General features: G+C 36.2%; 1 protein-coding gene across 1 annotated transcript; it reads right to left on the bottom strand.

The window, feature by feature from the left end:
- Positions 1 to 1,505: 1,505 nt before the first annotated feature.
- On the bottom strand, positions 1,506 to 15,706 carry crebl2 (cAMP responsive element binding protein-like 2). Its single transcript, XM_028824411.2, has 4 exons — positions 15,442 to 15,706; positions 8,392 to 8,589; positions 6,076 to 6,223; positions 1,506 to 3,738 (listed from the first exon to the last, which is right to left on the bottom strand). The coding sequence occupies exons 1-3, from the start codon at positions 15,454 to 15,456 to the stop codon at positions 6,077 to 6,079; spliced, it is 360 nt and encodes a 119-aa protein (XP_028680244.1). The 5' UTR covers positions 15,457 to 15,706; the 3' UTR covers positions 1,506 to 3,738; position 6,076.
- Positions 15,707 to 15,941: the final 235 nt, after the last annotated feature.

Genomic DNA, 15,941 nt, shown 5'->3' with positions numbered 1-15,941 from the left:
CAAATAAAATGTTTTCTTTTGCCCCACGTGCCAAGTTTACTAATTAACTTTTGACAAATTGTATGAACTTGGGGAACATTTGCTGGCTAAATATAGTCACTTCTGGGCAATGTACTTTGACTCCATTCAGCAGACAAGCTCCTTTTGTTTAACCAGACAAATATTAAAACCCAAATAAATATTGCTTTGCTCTGCAAACAAAGCCCACCTCTTCTCATGATACATTTTCATGAAGATATGCCTATTGAAGTGTTCCTCATAAAAATGGAAAAAATTCAGAAAAGTAAACGGCCATTTATATGGTTAACATCAATACAACCTCAAAAATACTGGATGGAGATTTGGAAATAGTTATCTCTATGTGACTTTTATAGAGCACCAGATTATAAGTCCATATTTGCACAAAGAATACATTTAAAAATTTACCCTTTAAGGTAATTTCAGCTTGGTGCTAATGCACTACATGCTGTATGCAATGTCCTTCTCAACAAGAAGGGAGCTGTGGTGTTCTCCAGTATGCAGACTTGGTGTGATAAGTTATTGAAAACAATCTTCCCTGCTCTTCCAAAATTCTGCTTCTTCCCCTCATTCATCCGATTGTCTTGCATTCCTTAAAATGCCCCTATACTACTTTACCCTTGCACAGAAAGTAAGCAAAGAATTTCTTACCCTTGGTATTTACTATCCTTTTGTTTCATTCAGACTTTATGCTCCTGTTTGAATTATTATTATTCTAGGACCGTCACTCCTGACTAGAAAACAATAGATTTCCAAAGCTCTACTGATGCAACATCAATTAGGGGAAAAAAAAAAAAAAAAAATCAAAGGCAGGTTTCACCCTTTGAGTTAAACCAATCCCACACCTACAGAGGTTAGGCAAGTGTGGTACCTGACAACATTTTGAACAATAGACCTTTGTAAAATTTAAATCAATTAATCACTTTTTCTGTTTGGTCCTTCTTTAAATCAGAAATGAGTACTTTAAATAGTAGAAAGTGAACTGCTGCACTGTTACTCTCCAAGCACTTTGTCAGGTATGTCATTGCCATTACGTGTTTTGTCTGTGTAAAATACAGTTAAAGTCTAAATTATATCATATAAAAAAAGCTTACTTAGGATGTAACCAAAATATATTTTCTTAGGAGTTAAAAACATGTTCTGTAAAAGTGGTACATTTTAAAGACAAAATGGCTATGCATTATTGTACAAACTCATAAAAATCACACATACAATGGGTACAATTTTAAGTACTTGAGCAAATAACCAAGACAGACATATTGCCACTGTTAAATCAGTGTATAGTGCTAAAGTAACCCCAAAAGTGTTTATTTGGTAGCAGTGTTCCTAAATGAATACCTTAACGTGTTCATTTAACACTAGTGATTTTGCTGTGCAGGCTTCTAAAGGGTCAAGCAAGTTCCCAGCTTCAGCAGTACTATTTATAGAAGGTAGCATTAAACCTTTTAAATATTTCAAAACATACATAATTATAAAAACAATGCATGTTACAATCACTAAGAAAGCACTTTTAATAAATATCAGAAATAATTTCTTGCATTATAGTCATATATATATAGAACAATAGATGAAAACTCCAAAGAAAGCAAGAATGATTGAACATTACCTTTTCAGTTATGTTTTTACATGAAATTTGTGTTATGAAATGTTGATGCTAAAGTTTAGCAAGTCTATATGCTAATGTAAATGGGTCTCATGGCCCTTATATTTAAGAAAGGAAAAGTGGTTCATACTGTTAAGTAATATCAGGTATAATCTTAAAGGCATTGAAAATAATGCTACAAAGCATAGATATATACCTTAGTTATTTGTATTAAAACAAACTTTGTATTTTTCAAGACAAAAGTTAGTTTTTCACAAACACGTTTTACTAGTAACACTCCGACCTCCAGTCCTCACAGAAGCAACTCTCATGTTAAAAAAAAAAAAAAAACCCTGGTCACTCCACCAAGTTTGTTGAGATGTCCTTCATTGCCAGCCGATGACATAGTTCTTATCCTGACAGATCTGTTTCTGAGTCAGTTTTTTTCCTGGAAGCCATTTTATGTGGTCACGCTGCTGCTCGCCATGCCAAAGTCCAATTACATGCACAAGGTACACCACAAATCCAATTCTTGGGTTATGTTACACATATCACACCATAAGCTCTCGATTATGATCAAGGTCCAAAGCCCAGTGGTTTCAAGACAACCCTTACAAGTTTATATATTAGATAAAAATATTAGTTTGCATTGTAAAGTGAAGCATATTTTATAAAATTAAAAAAGTAATCAGTTCTTCCATTGTATAATTCAATGAAAACCCTCAAAACTTAACAAATATGTCTATTTTGCAAGCCAAAAATTTTGAGTATTGATCCACACCTTGAGATTATAAACATACTAGCTGTGCTACCCATCTAAGATGGGATGCAATCTAAGAAATCAATGTAGGCACCAGCATATTCAGCATTGGTAGTACACAATCTATTGGAAAACATTTTGTAATGCATGTATCAATAAAATGCACCGCATTTTTATTCCAACAGATGGTGCATCACAAACATTATCATTGTTTTTACAAACCCCATACCAAACTACATAACAGAGACATAGAAACTGAACAGTCCCACTCAAACACACTTGTTTTATAAGGAGGGATTGCAAAACGGAGCATCCTTGTCATTTTAAGAAGGAAAAAGGCAAACCATTGCTGTGAGATTCAACAATTTTAAAAGGAAACCGGCTGTGCACATCACTTCACTAAGTGTGTCTTCCTCTCCAGCACCTTTCAGGATCAGGGGTATAAGTTTACCCTGGAAAGTCATCGCCAAATGCCATTACTGACAGTGAATGTGGATGGTCTGATGTGATGTCTCAGTTCAGTAGAGAACTAGACAATAATAACTGAAAAAGTCACACAATAACTTATATTCATTCACTACACAGAAACGTTTTTCTTTATTTCACAAAGGTTCTGCCTGCTGTAGCTGTATTGATAATGCACGCATGTAGTTCAGTGAAAGAAGGTATCGGCATCCATTCATCCATCTTCCTAACACTCTTAACCAGGACAAAGTCACAGGGAGCCTATCTCAGCAAACATCAGATGCAAGGCAGAAACAATTCCTAGACAGGGTGGCAGTCCATCGCAGGGTGAACAAAGAAACACACCTAGGCCACTTTAGCAATGCCAGTCCTCCTAACCTGCATGTATTTGGAGTGTGGGAAGAAACCAGTGCACCCAGAGGGAACATGCAAACTCCATGCAGGGAACCCCATTCTCTTCACTGTGAGACAGCAGCACTGGCACTGTGCTGCTCAATAATAATGCTGTCCTCTATATCTTGCATGCATGAATATATTTATATATACTGTATATAAAATGCAGAAGGCACATTTTCTTAAATCAAAACCTTTGACATTTCAAAGAGGACATATTCAGTAAGGGTTTTCATCACATTGGGACTCCTGTACCCTTCAGCTGCATTATGAAACATAAGAGAAGGCTAGTTATTTTTTAAATGTATAAATTATACTTCACTTAAGTCTGCACTTTCATATGGCAAATTAAAATTTAGCAGGATTGTGAGGTAATAACTGACTTAAAACTTCAATACTGAACCGGTCCCTTAAATGTGGTAATACTCCCTTCATTACACATGGAACTTTTCACTTTTAAAATAAATGTTTATTAGCATTGGAGATCACAAGAAAGAAGTGCTTCGGTTCATTCTTCTTGCTGAAAAACAATTATAAAGATAATATTACAATATATACACATACATGTATATAAAATGCACTTGTTCATTCACTCGCTCACTCATCAATAAAACATTATTTCAAATGGAGTGTAAAAGCTGAAATTTGGCAGGATGGTACATCTAGGCCAGTTTTGTATCCACTAAGAAAGAACATTCTGATATATCAATAGGGGTAAAAATATCACCTACAATATAAAAAACTAAATATCCCATAATCAAAAAATGTTTTGACTGATATGATTGATAGTTAATCCAAATTTTTTCTCAGTAATAATAAAGTAAGGAGTAGGCTGTGCTGATATGCCAAATACTGTACATTGACAGTACAACACTGAGAAAAACAGTGCTAATCGGCTGTTTGAAGCCTTGATTGTTTAAGCAAATGATGGGCACTAGCAGAAGGAATGGACAGAGTACACAAAGAGCACCACTGACCAATAGGGTGGATAGACAAGTGATGTAGGGGTTGTCTCCTGGACAGCAAAATGTGCAGTATGGACAGTGAACTGTGAAGTGGAAGGAGGTAAGTTTTCCAAAGCTCAAATGCAGGTGTCAGGCACTGTTGTTGTGAGCGCTGGTGTGTTACTTGTGCAAAAGACTTCTCTTGCTCCAGCTTAAGCATGGATCTTGTCACAAAGAGGTAGTTTGTGTGCTAATTTGCCCTAAACAATAATTGAAAGTGAATTTATTTATTAATCATAAAATGTGCATTTGGTAAAGGAGGAACTGATTTTTACCGAACCGAAGAGTTGAGCAGCAAGTGTAAAAATCTTATTCTTTTTCAATATGCTTAAATATTTAAAAATTGTCAGAAATTAGTGGGGTCAATATAAACACATGGAATTGACGTCATTTTCTGAAAAAAATCCTTCTAAAAAAATCAAACTCTCTTAGTTATCACATTGTGTTGTGGAATTGAGGTTAAAAGGGCCAATAGCCCAGGAAAAATGGCAACCTTTAGTGAAGTTGACGATTTTTATTTTCATGATTTGGGGCTTCGCTCACCAACCCCCTCATCCTGATCTATGCGCCAGCCACTTCGCGTCTCTGCTACTCGTGTATGTGGATTTCACTTTCATCAAACAACAAATCTATTATTTCTCGCAGATATGCCTCTTCAAAGGGAAGAAACACTACTTTCCCCTGATGGCAACACGAATTAGACAATCTACAAGTCTCCGACTTAAAGTTTAAATCCGAACAATATATTTGATCTCTTTTTGCTGTTCCGTTACTTCACAGAGTAAAATTTATAATAATAATAATTCATTACATTTATATAGCACTTCCGTTTGTTTGCACTAATGTGATCTTTACTATCATTTTTTGGGACTTTCAAATTTTAGTTCTTTCATTATCTCTAACCTGCTCTGCATGTGTATCGCGCCAATGTTTTTGAATTCTTTATGACATTCTACTTTGTCATCTACTCTGTCTTTTATTTCTGGCCCCATGTGTGGTTAAAGCTCTTAGCACAAAGTCACGTTGCGCGGAACTTGAAAGTATTTCTCTGAAAGAGTCACGTCTCATCCCAGTATTTTTTTATATAATAAAGAGATATTTTACATAGAAAAGCCAAAATTTTATGAACCTATATTCAAATTTAAGACTGTACAGGAATTAAGAGAAAATTTTTGTAGAAATAGGTGTGGTGGTTTTTGCATGATGCTCGAACAGACAGAAAGTCAGTTTTATATTTGAATATACCATATTTGTTTAAAGTATACAAATCTGTAAAATAAACTAAAATCAACAAGCTTTTAGATGCAGTGCATGAAATGTGCCAGATGTATTAAAAAAAATAATCATTTACTGTTACTAGCAACTTATTGTATGTATTTCAGATATAAAGGAGCTGTCTACATTATTTCAATCTGTCTACTTTCAATACTGTTCACAATCTCATGTAGTTTACTAACTCTGTGACCCAATCTACTCTGCTCAAGTGTGCTCATCACACAAATGGAGAATAGGTGTTAAAAACAGATTTGTTGCGGTGCTTGGAAATTAACACTATCATTTTTTTTAATAGGCTTAAGATTAAAAAGAGCAATGCAGAAACATCTCACTGCCATATAAAAGAAAAACTGATACTCCTAAGGAGTTATATGGAGATTAATTGTATTAATTTATAACAACAGTATTAATGTAAACTCCTGGCTTTTTAAAACAAAAAACTCAGAAGACAGTCTTGATTTTAAAACATAACATAGCTCATGGAAAATATTTATTTATACAAAAAAATCATGGAAAACTATTAATTTATACAAATGCTTAATTACTTTTTTACCTTATTTTATACTTGAAAAACTCACATTAATGATTGCCAGAAGAATTATTTTTTCCATTTTTTGAGGACTTGCTTGTGTTTTGTGGTGCTTTGTGAAGTTCATCCCCAGTCAGAAGAGCTTTGATTTCTGATGGAATTTTTCCCTGATCCATTGCAGAGCACCATTGTTTGTACTAAAATAAAATAAAAATACTAAAATAAAATCCATACATACATAGTTAGCATGTTTGAACATTTGGCATCTTCTTAAACATGCACAACTGCCAATCTATTATAAAAAATATATAATACTATTATAGAAAATTAAATTAATTGACTCACAGGCAGTTATTACATAATGTACCGACTAAAATTATTGGATAGCAGTAATTAATTTTGTCAGCACCAACATCAAAATACAGTGCTGTAAACATTTTACACCCAACTGGTTTATCTGTGTTATTTCATATTTTTCCCCATATTGAGTCTGGTCAGGTCTTTTCAAAGGTTGTAGTTATACACTGAGAAAAATGGGTCCAAAGTCCGGTGCCTTCTTGTTTGGTATTCTAGGTTATTACACAACTCACTCAAAATTGTAGACAACATAATTGAAAAGATAATTAGGGTTGGTCATTTAAATACTTGAAAATACAGCAGTTAACGGACTCGTATCTCAAATATCCATCCATCCATTTTCCAACCCGCTGAATCCGAACACTGGGTCACGGGGGTCTGCTGGTGCCAATCCCAGCCAACACAGGGCACAAGGCAGGAACCAATCCCGGGCAGGGTGCCAACCCACCGCAGGACACACACAAACACACCCACACACCAAGCACACACTAGGGCCAATTTAGAATCGCCAGTCCACCTAACCTGCATGTCTTTGGACTGTGGGAGGAAACCGGAGTGCCCGGAGGAAACCCACGCAGACACGGGGAGAACATGCAAACTCCACACAGGGAGGACCCGGGAAGCGAACCCGGGTCCCCAGGACTCCCAACTGCGAGGCAGCAGCGCTACCCACTGTGCCACCGTGCCGCCCATCAAATATACTAGTTGTAAATCCATGCCTGAGCACTGTCTATATGCGAGTACTTTTGCATCCTCTCTCATTACAAAAATATGCAGACTACATGTGTAGAGCTCTGAGACTCTTAACAGTCCCATACAAACAAGTATGTATACACTCATGATGTAGTTAATATTAATTTGAGTAGTTGCTCTTATAAAATACACCCAAGACCTACGATGTTCCATTGAAGTACAATGAACACTAAAATAGTATTTAAAAATTTCCAGACATCTGCAAATAAGGTCAATGATAATACATCCTTTACAATAATGACCTTATTCAAAAATGGGATCCATGACAGAGTACCTAGGTAGAAAACCATGATGCCATACTACATAAGTTTAGATTAACGCATAAAATAATATCACCATGTTGTATTATTTATCCTCTCAGGAGTTACCTTTATATATGTTTTATTTGGAAATCTAATATGTAACAATCTTTGTTAAATTATTCAATTAAAGGTACATCATGACACACAAATTATACTGAAACCTGCTGAAATGACACAAATAAAAAATGTCATGCTAAGGAACTATTTTCAGAATCCTTATCTAATTAGTTACATTCAGATTAGGGAAATTTGAACTTTTACTTCAGTTAAAGGTTGGATGTCTATTTTTTTTCAGTTTGCAATTAAAGTAATTCACCAAAAGGTGTTGTTTTTATATATTTAAAAAAAAAAAAAATTATTCATCTTTACATGGGGTGCCAATAATTGTGAATGGAACTGTATATTGGGGAATTTCAGAACATTTGCTTCTTATGAATTACAAAATGCTTCTGTGTTATGTTAGCAAGTGTCTGCTTTCAATCCTGAGATTGAATGGCACTCAAGATTGGAAAAGTTTCTATTAATAATGTAAAAATATAATTACTGAAAAAAACATAGCTTCAAAAGAAACTGTTGATTGCATAGTTATTTTGAATCAGTCTTCAATGTGCCTGGACATTTCACACCCAGTGGAAAAGGCAAAATTCAAATGAATTGTACTGAAGAATGGAATATTTGATCAGCTCAATCAGTAAGTTAGACATTATTCAATGCAAGAATCCCAAAAGTAGGTATTTTGGACCACTGCTCTTTTTAAAAATGAGAAATTACTTATGTAAACATATTGTCCTGAGGTATATTAGCAGATATAGCAGATGCAACAGACAATTAAAACGTAACATATTGACAACTCATTTTTGCAGAATTTTAATTGTATTAAAATTTAAATAGCTGTTTAAGCTATTTGAGGTGCTACTTCATTTTCTTTTTTTCTGAGGGATTTTTCATATTACCATTTCCAGTTCTTCTCGAAGGGCACAAATTGCTCGCTCTCGGCTAGAGACTAATTCCTCTAGGTACTGATATCTCAGCTTTTTTCTTGCCCTGCATTCTCGTGCACTCTGTCGACTCCTCTCAAGTTTTGCTTTAAGGTCAATTTTTACAGGTTTCCGTCCTCTCTTGCCTGGCTTTTTGACCTTTCCACCCATCATCTACAAAAGGTGAAGAAAAAAAAATTAAAAAGCACCAAAAGAATGTTCAACTCAGTCACAGTAATGTATTTATTATCTCAAATCTAATAGCATGAATACAGCATACTTACTAAAAGTTACTTTCACTCAAAAACAATTTAAAAGGTTAAAAATGTAATAATTTGACTATTTAAAGCAAGGTGTAAGCTTTAAGTACTAAAGTTAGATATACTACTATGATAAAAGTTTGGAACTGGGTAACAAAGTCAAAGGACAATAAAAACTACAGTATTAAATACAACCAATAGAGAAGACAAATAAATAAATGTAGGTGTTAGTTGACTGTTCAGCACTGAGGAGATCTGGAAACCAAGTATTAGGATTAGTGAATTTGGCTTCTAACTTAAGCATGGACTTTGACAAGAAAGACATCAAACTCTGCATATCACTACTAAGTTTGTAATAGCAAACAATATTACAAAAAATTGTCTCTCGATTATAAAAAAAAATCCTGGTGAGAAAGAGTAGGGTGTCGAGACGTGATCTTCATATTAAGATCATGGAAGACAGTTAAAAGACCCGCGAGGACCTTAAACATGAGACATTGTGCCAAGATATTGACCCAGGACCGTCTCGCGATGACGTAGAGCATGAGATTCTTGCGAGACACACCCTACTTACAATCAATATCAAATAAGACAACGGAGCAGCAAAACATTCAGTCATGTGAAGGATTTGAGCACACACAGATCCAGGGTCTCAGCGCATATAAAGTGTAGAAGGACAATAAGTTATAAATGAAATGTCTACGACTAAGCGAAGAAGAAAGCAGAGCGGAGAAAAGAGACTCAAAAGCGTTGGAGAGAAAAAGGAGCAAAAAAGAAAAAATAATCTAGGTGCAAATTCAGAAAATAACGAAAGTAATTATCAGCCTGTAACAAGTGGAACTGAAACAAAGCACGTCCAATAGGGCTCAGAATTAAAAGACAGAGTAAAAGACAAAGTAGAACTTCATAAACACGTTCACAATAGTTGGCGCTATACACATGCAGAGCAGATTATGAAAGCAGTGGAATTTGAAAGGCTCAAAATAAAAAAAAACATATGCGCGATACAAATGTGGATAAAGTTAAAGAATATGAAAGTAGGAAAATTAGACAGTATAAAAGAAGGAAAGTAAACATCGCAGTAGCACAAACAAACAGAAATTATTACTCGAAAAAGGGAAAATAGTCACCACGGACCAGGTGTCATTGAAAAAAAAAAAAAAAAAAAAAAACAGGACAAAGCTAAGTCAGAAATAAAAGACAGAGTAGAAAACAAAGTAAAACGTCAGAGAGGTTACACAACAAAGGGGCCAAACACATGCAGAGCAGGTTAGAGATAATGAAAACTGGAATTCAAAAGACTCCAAAAAAAAAAAAAAAAACGTAGGCGCGAAACACATGCAGAGCAAGATACAGAATATGAAAGCAGAAAAAAACGACAGTGTCAAAAAAAGAAAGTAAACATCACATTAGCGCAAAAAAAAAAAAAGAGAAATTATTACTCGGAGAAATAACGAAAAGGCAAATAGAGACGAAATATATGGCTGTAGGTGGTATGTCAGAAGTATGTAAATATTGCAAGGCTTTGAAGTTTAAGTCAGAAAATTTCAAAAACGTGTTTTACCTCACATGCATTTATTGGTTACTTTTGCTGATGATGTACATTGGTTTGTCTGTGCTGAAATTCCAAACAGAGAAACCTATCCTGAATTATGGTACAAAGTCATTAAACATATGTCTAACTGACCTAATTTAAAAGATTCAGCATATTGGGACACAAAAGATTCCAAATATTGTTCTTACATAAGTTCTGACATAAAAGTGAAACTAATGAAATAGCAACAATTCAAAGAAAAAAAAAATGTTAAAAGTGTGTACCCGGAAAACCAAACACGTGGGTTGGCGAGCGAAGCGAGCAGGGGGCAAAGCCCCCTAGTACTTAAAAATGAAAAAGGATATTATGCAATACAGGCAAGTTATGATGGAAAAAAATGAAGTCCCATATTATTCTTTGATGAGAATATGACACAAAGACAACATATCACACTATCCTAGAAATTGATGAGGAAACTGGCAGGATGACAGCATAACTTCTCTTTCTGGCCATGCACTGTTATGCAAAAGAGCTAATGACAGTATAAATTATTAGGTCATTCTGACATTTTTAACCAAGCAAATCTAATTAAATGTCTATGATGGTTAACATAAGTATTTAATGGGTTATGTGTGTGAAAAGTCTTCAGCCTATAGGATTATAGTAGCAGTAATGAAATGAAAATTATCAACACTATTTGTAAACTATTGGTTAACATATGGAGCAGCAAGTTAAACTACTATTTAAACACTTCTGTCTCAAAGGTCCATTTCCACGTTTGAATCTTTGCCTAAGAAATGCTTATGTGGAGTTTACATTTTCAGCCTTTAAAAATCAGAAATTAATGGCACTGCCAGGATGTTATGAAAATAGCTATTAAGTAGACAGTAAAGCATAAACAGATGACCAATGGTGTGTCATAAATGCAAGAAAAGCTGCATTCAGTTTTACTTCAGCGTCTCGGTAAATCAGCAGCCTTGCTTGCACTCTCAAATTGTTAACAGACATAATCATGAACTGCGGAAAAAGCCACAAACAATAATTCCAAGTTCCCACACAAATGTATTGTATGCCATCCAACTATTTAGTCGCCAAAGAGTTTGCAAGATCTGACAATATTTCTCTTTGCAAAAAATGTATGCATGTATGCGAGGAAGAAGCATCATGTAACCCGAAGAAAGCTAGCCCCCTTTAGCATTATGTTTACAACAGGAAATATGGGTAAAAACGTCCAATTTTTTTTCAATAAGAAAAAAAGTTATTACATTAAACAGAAATGAGAAAAATATCAAAACATTAACATAAAGAGTAGGAAAATATGTCTAATATCCTCTGCTGTAATGATGTAGATTTAGTATGTGTCCTTCATGTTTTAAAACAGTCACCATCGCACAGCACAACATTAAAAATGGGGCAATATAAGCATTTTACTTTTCACATTGTGCATAAGAGAGTAGAATGACAGTGCCTGAGCCGCACAATCAAAATACTCCTTGTGTTATTATAGGGTACCACTGCACAAGGCCTCGTAAATTCCAAATTTCCCAACATGAACAACGGATTCTGCATTTTCAACACTGCTTAGGGGGACAACATCTTTTCTTCTTATTGCAATCATTTTGCCTACATGCATCATGGTGAACCTTCAGGTGACTTAACTCGCCAGGTATATCATAGTCAAAGTCTGATAACCAATTCACATTGCCATCACTATCACTTGATTCAACTAATGGCTCAGTTTCAACTTATTCTAAAGTTGGTTTAACAGCTGTTTGTTTGCATGCCATTGTGTTTTGGTGAAGGCTCTGCCCCACTAGTGAATACTGAGGAATTACCTTACAGTGACAAAACTCATAGGAACAGTTGGAATTTTTGGAACATTTTAAAATGTTAATTTTATCCACTAGATGACAGCACAAGACTATCCCAAGTGTTTTTAGGGCTTAATGCTGTAAAGTAGATCATTAAACGTCACTTCGAATCGGACTTGGGCTTAACTGTATTTTCATAGAATTCAGAGGCAGTGTCACACTTGGGGTTAATACCAAGGTGTTTAATTAATCTGTAGTTCATCCATCCATCCATCCATTTTCCAACCCGCTGAATCCGAACACAGGGTCACGGGGGTCTGCTGGAGCCAATTCCAACCAACACAGGGCACAAGGCAGGAACCAATCCCGGGCAGGGTGCCAACCCACTGCAGGGACACACACAAACACACCCACACACCAAGCACACACTAAGGCCAATTTAGAAACACCAATCCACCTAACCTGTATGTCTTTGGACTGTGGAAGGAAACCAGAGCGCCCGGAGGAAACCCACACAGACACGGGGAGAACATGCAAACTCCACGCAGGGAGGACCTGGGAAGCGAACCCTGATCCCCAGGTCTCCCAACTGCGAGGCAGCAGCGCAACCCACTGCACCACCATGCCGCACTCTGTAGTTCAGCTTTAAAAAAAAAAAAGCAAATATGCAGTTGTAATGCAACATATGATTGTAAATATCCTTAGGTAAGTGCATCGCCCAAATATACAATAATGGTAAAAAATAGTACTTGTTTTATTTACTGGAGTTTCATGCTCATAATGTCATCAAACATTTTCATCAGCCTCAGCCAGGATCATGTGCTCTGTTAGACAGCAATTATGCCAGCCACAGTGACTTTTGCATAAAAACATTAGTTGGCAAACTGATTAAATTGTTTTCAACATTTGTTATTAAATAATAATACCTGAAAATGTACACTTACTTGTGGTATAGTGGGTCCACGGCTCAGAAAGAATAGTTTTTTTTTTTTTTTTTTTTATATAATCCATTGGCTCGCTCACCCATGGAGAGTTAATGAGGTAATTGGGGCAAGATGGACATGCATGTGAAGGTGCGATCGTTCTCAATTGCTTCATTGGCTCCCTTATATTTATGTATCTACATTGCAAATACCATACATTGCATCAATGTTCATATTGCTTACTACACGTCAATATTGCTGCTGCTTCTTTGTCTTGTCTTTGCACAATGTCTTGTCTTGTTTGTGTTTTAATTTTAATTCTATTTTTAATTTATTATTGCACTTCATGTTGTTATACGGGTGGCACGGTGGCGCAGTGGTAGCGCTGCTGCCCTCGCAGTTAGGAGACCCGGGTTCGCTTCCCGGGTCCACCCTGCGTGGAGTTTGCATGTTCTCCCCGTGTCTGCGTGGGTTTACTCCCACAGTCCAAAGACATGCAGGTTAGGTGGATTGGCGATTCTAAATTGGCCCTAGTGTGTGCTTGGGGTGTGGGTGTGTTTGTGTGTGTCCTGCGGTGGGTTGGCACCCTGCCCGGGATTGGTTCCTGCCTTGTGCCCTGTGTTGGCTGGGATTGGCTCCAGCAGACCCCCGTGACCCTGTGTTCGGATTCAACGGGTTGGAAAATGGATGGATGGATGTTGTTACACTGTGGACCCTGAGCTTTGCAATTTCGTCTATCTGTATACTTGTATATGGTTCAGATGACAAGATTCGCTTTGACAATGCACTGTGGACACTGTTTTTGGTTTTAATTTTCAATAAAAGCACTTTTGCTCTAAGAGTGGTTTATCCCCATTTGCACAGCTCATCCAGCTACATTACCAACAGTGGTGGGTTCGAGAGGCTCTCAAAAGAGAAGTGGGAGCATGGAGCAGGACCTGCACCATCACATTACTATAAACACCTATTCCATTTCAGATCATAAATTTTCATTTCATACAATGTGAAATTCACTTGTAGCACATCAAAAAAAAAATCAGATAAGAAGAAAGGGAAAAATCATATTTACATTTATTTACTTAGCAGATTCTTTTATCCAAAATTACTTATAAAAGAGGTCAATATAATCAAGCAGGCATTAGTCTGGCGACTCTGTAGGCAAGCAGCAAGAATTTGAACTTAACACGTGCCACTGCAGAAAGCCATTGTTGTGCACTAAAAAAAGAGCGACATACGCCCACCTCAGCTGGTTGTACACCAGACGTGTTGCTGCTTTTTGAATCATCTGTAGTAGCTTGGTGACACATGCCGTTACTCCTGCCTGTGGAGAGTTTCAGTAGTCCAGACATGGCAAGACCAAAGCCTGGACCAGGAGCTGCACTGCATTTTCTATCAGATACGGCCTGATCTTGTGGATATTGTACAGATTGAATATACTGTACAAGAACAAGAGACAGCAGCAAGATGGCCAGTAAAAGACAGACGGTCATCAATCACAACCCCAAGGTTGCAAACCGACTTGCAGGTGTTTGTAATAATGAGCCAAGCTGAACAAAGATAGGGGGTTGAACAGACGGACAAGCTGGCACAACAAGGAGGTCTGTGCACGAACTGGAAAATGGTGCTCCTTCATTCAGACATGCCGAGATTCTGGAAGGCCAGGGCTGACTGCTACAGCTGCGCATCATTAGCATAGCACTGATAAGGAAATCCATGGAACTGGATGATAACGGCCTAATAAGGAAGTGCACAAAGAAAACTGGTATTGGTATCGGATTTAATTAATCCTATGAAGCCATCATTGAGCTGCTCTTGTTTCGCGTGGATTGAGTTATTTGTCAAATTTCGATCCAGCTTTCCCATGACTCCGTTTGTGTAACTATACCAATACTGCTGGCAATTACTTGTCAACCAGCAAAAAATGTTTTTAAAATAATCTATAACAACATGAATTAATTTACTGTATTTGAGCACGTTTTAATCACCATTATTTAAAAATAACGAACATTCGTTTCTTCTTTATTGAAATACACACACATATATATTTATACACACACACATATACATACACGTACGCATACTGTATGTAACAAATGCCAATTTTCTTCGCTATATTTTGTTCATGGTTGAATCGTCTCGACTCAGCACTTATTAGGGTAAAAATCACAACAAACAAAATCGAATGTCAGGCTTCAAACTAACATCACCGCAGTGAACGAGCCCTTTTTGTGAAAAAGCATGGAGTGTTTAATGCGAAATCATGGGGTGGTACCCTCAAAGAGAAAAACATAATCGGACTTGATTCATTTTTAATCATTGAACAAAACAATAACATGAAATTTTTACCTCCAACAAAAATGAACTGGAATATTAAAATTAAGAAATAAAGTGATTTAGGTAAAATGCATCCTGTAGTAAAATCCACATACAATTTTAAAATTCCAAGCAGTCATCCATTTTTGCAGATGTGTTTAAATACAAACATCATACGAACTTACCTTGTTATCGTCCATTTAACCAATTGAACAAAGTTTCAGAAAAACACGAAGAAAATAAGTGCAAACAGATGGAGAAAATCACTAATAAATGCCGTAAAATAAAGGTTAACTGTGTAAAACTCAGTAAGAAACAAACATATTTAACGGTATAACTGACAATGCACTGCCGTCTTTAAAAAAGAAAGTCTTCTTGTTTTAAAGCCCTTCATTGTCGTGCTCTCGCAGTAAACGAGCAGCTTCCTGTTTTGCTTCGTGCCAGGCATTTCAATATCCGGGGTTACTTCAGGCAATGAATTTTAATTTCCGGGATTGTTTGTAAACAAATCCGTTATCCACGCCTTGCAATAAATACGTATTCATATAAAACAATTTATAAATTTAAAAATGTATTCATTATCATTCTCTTATTTTATCGTATTATAATTTTACTGTTAAACACTCCAACGTACTTTATTTAAAAAAAGGTCGGCGTTTGGCGAGCAAATACCTAGGAAACATGG

This window comes from Erpetoichthys calabaricus, chromosome 18 (genome assembly GCF_900747795.2).
Source record: "Erpetoichthys calabaricus chromosome 18, fErpCal1.3, whole genome shotgun sequence".
In the NCBI taxonomy this organism is placed as follows: Eukaryota; Metazoa; Chordata; class Cladistia; order Polypteriformes; family Polypteridae; genus Erpetoichthys; species Erpetoichthys calabaricus.
This window is presented reverse-complemented; position numbering and strand designations above follow the sequence as displayed.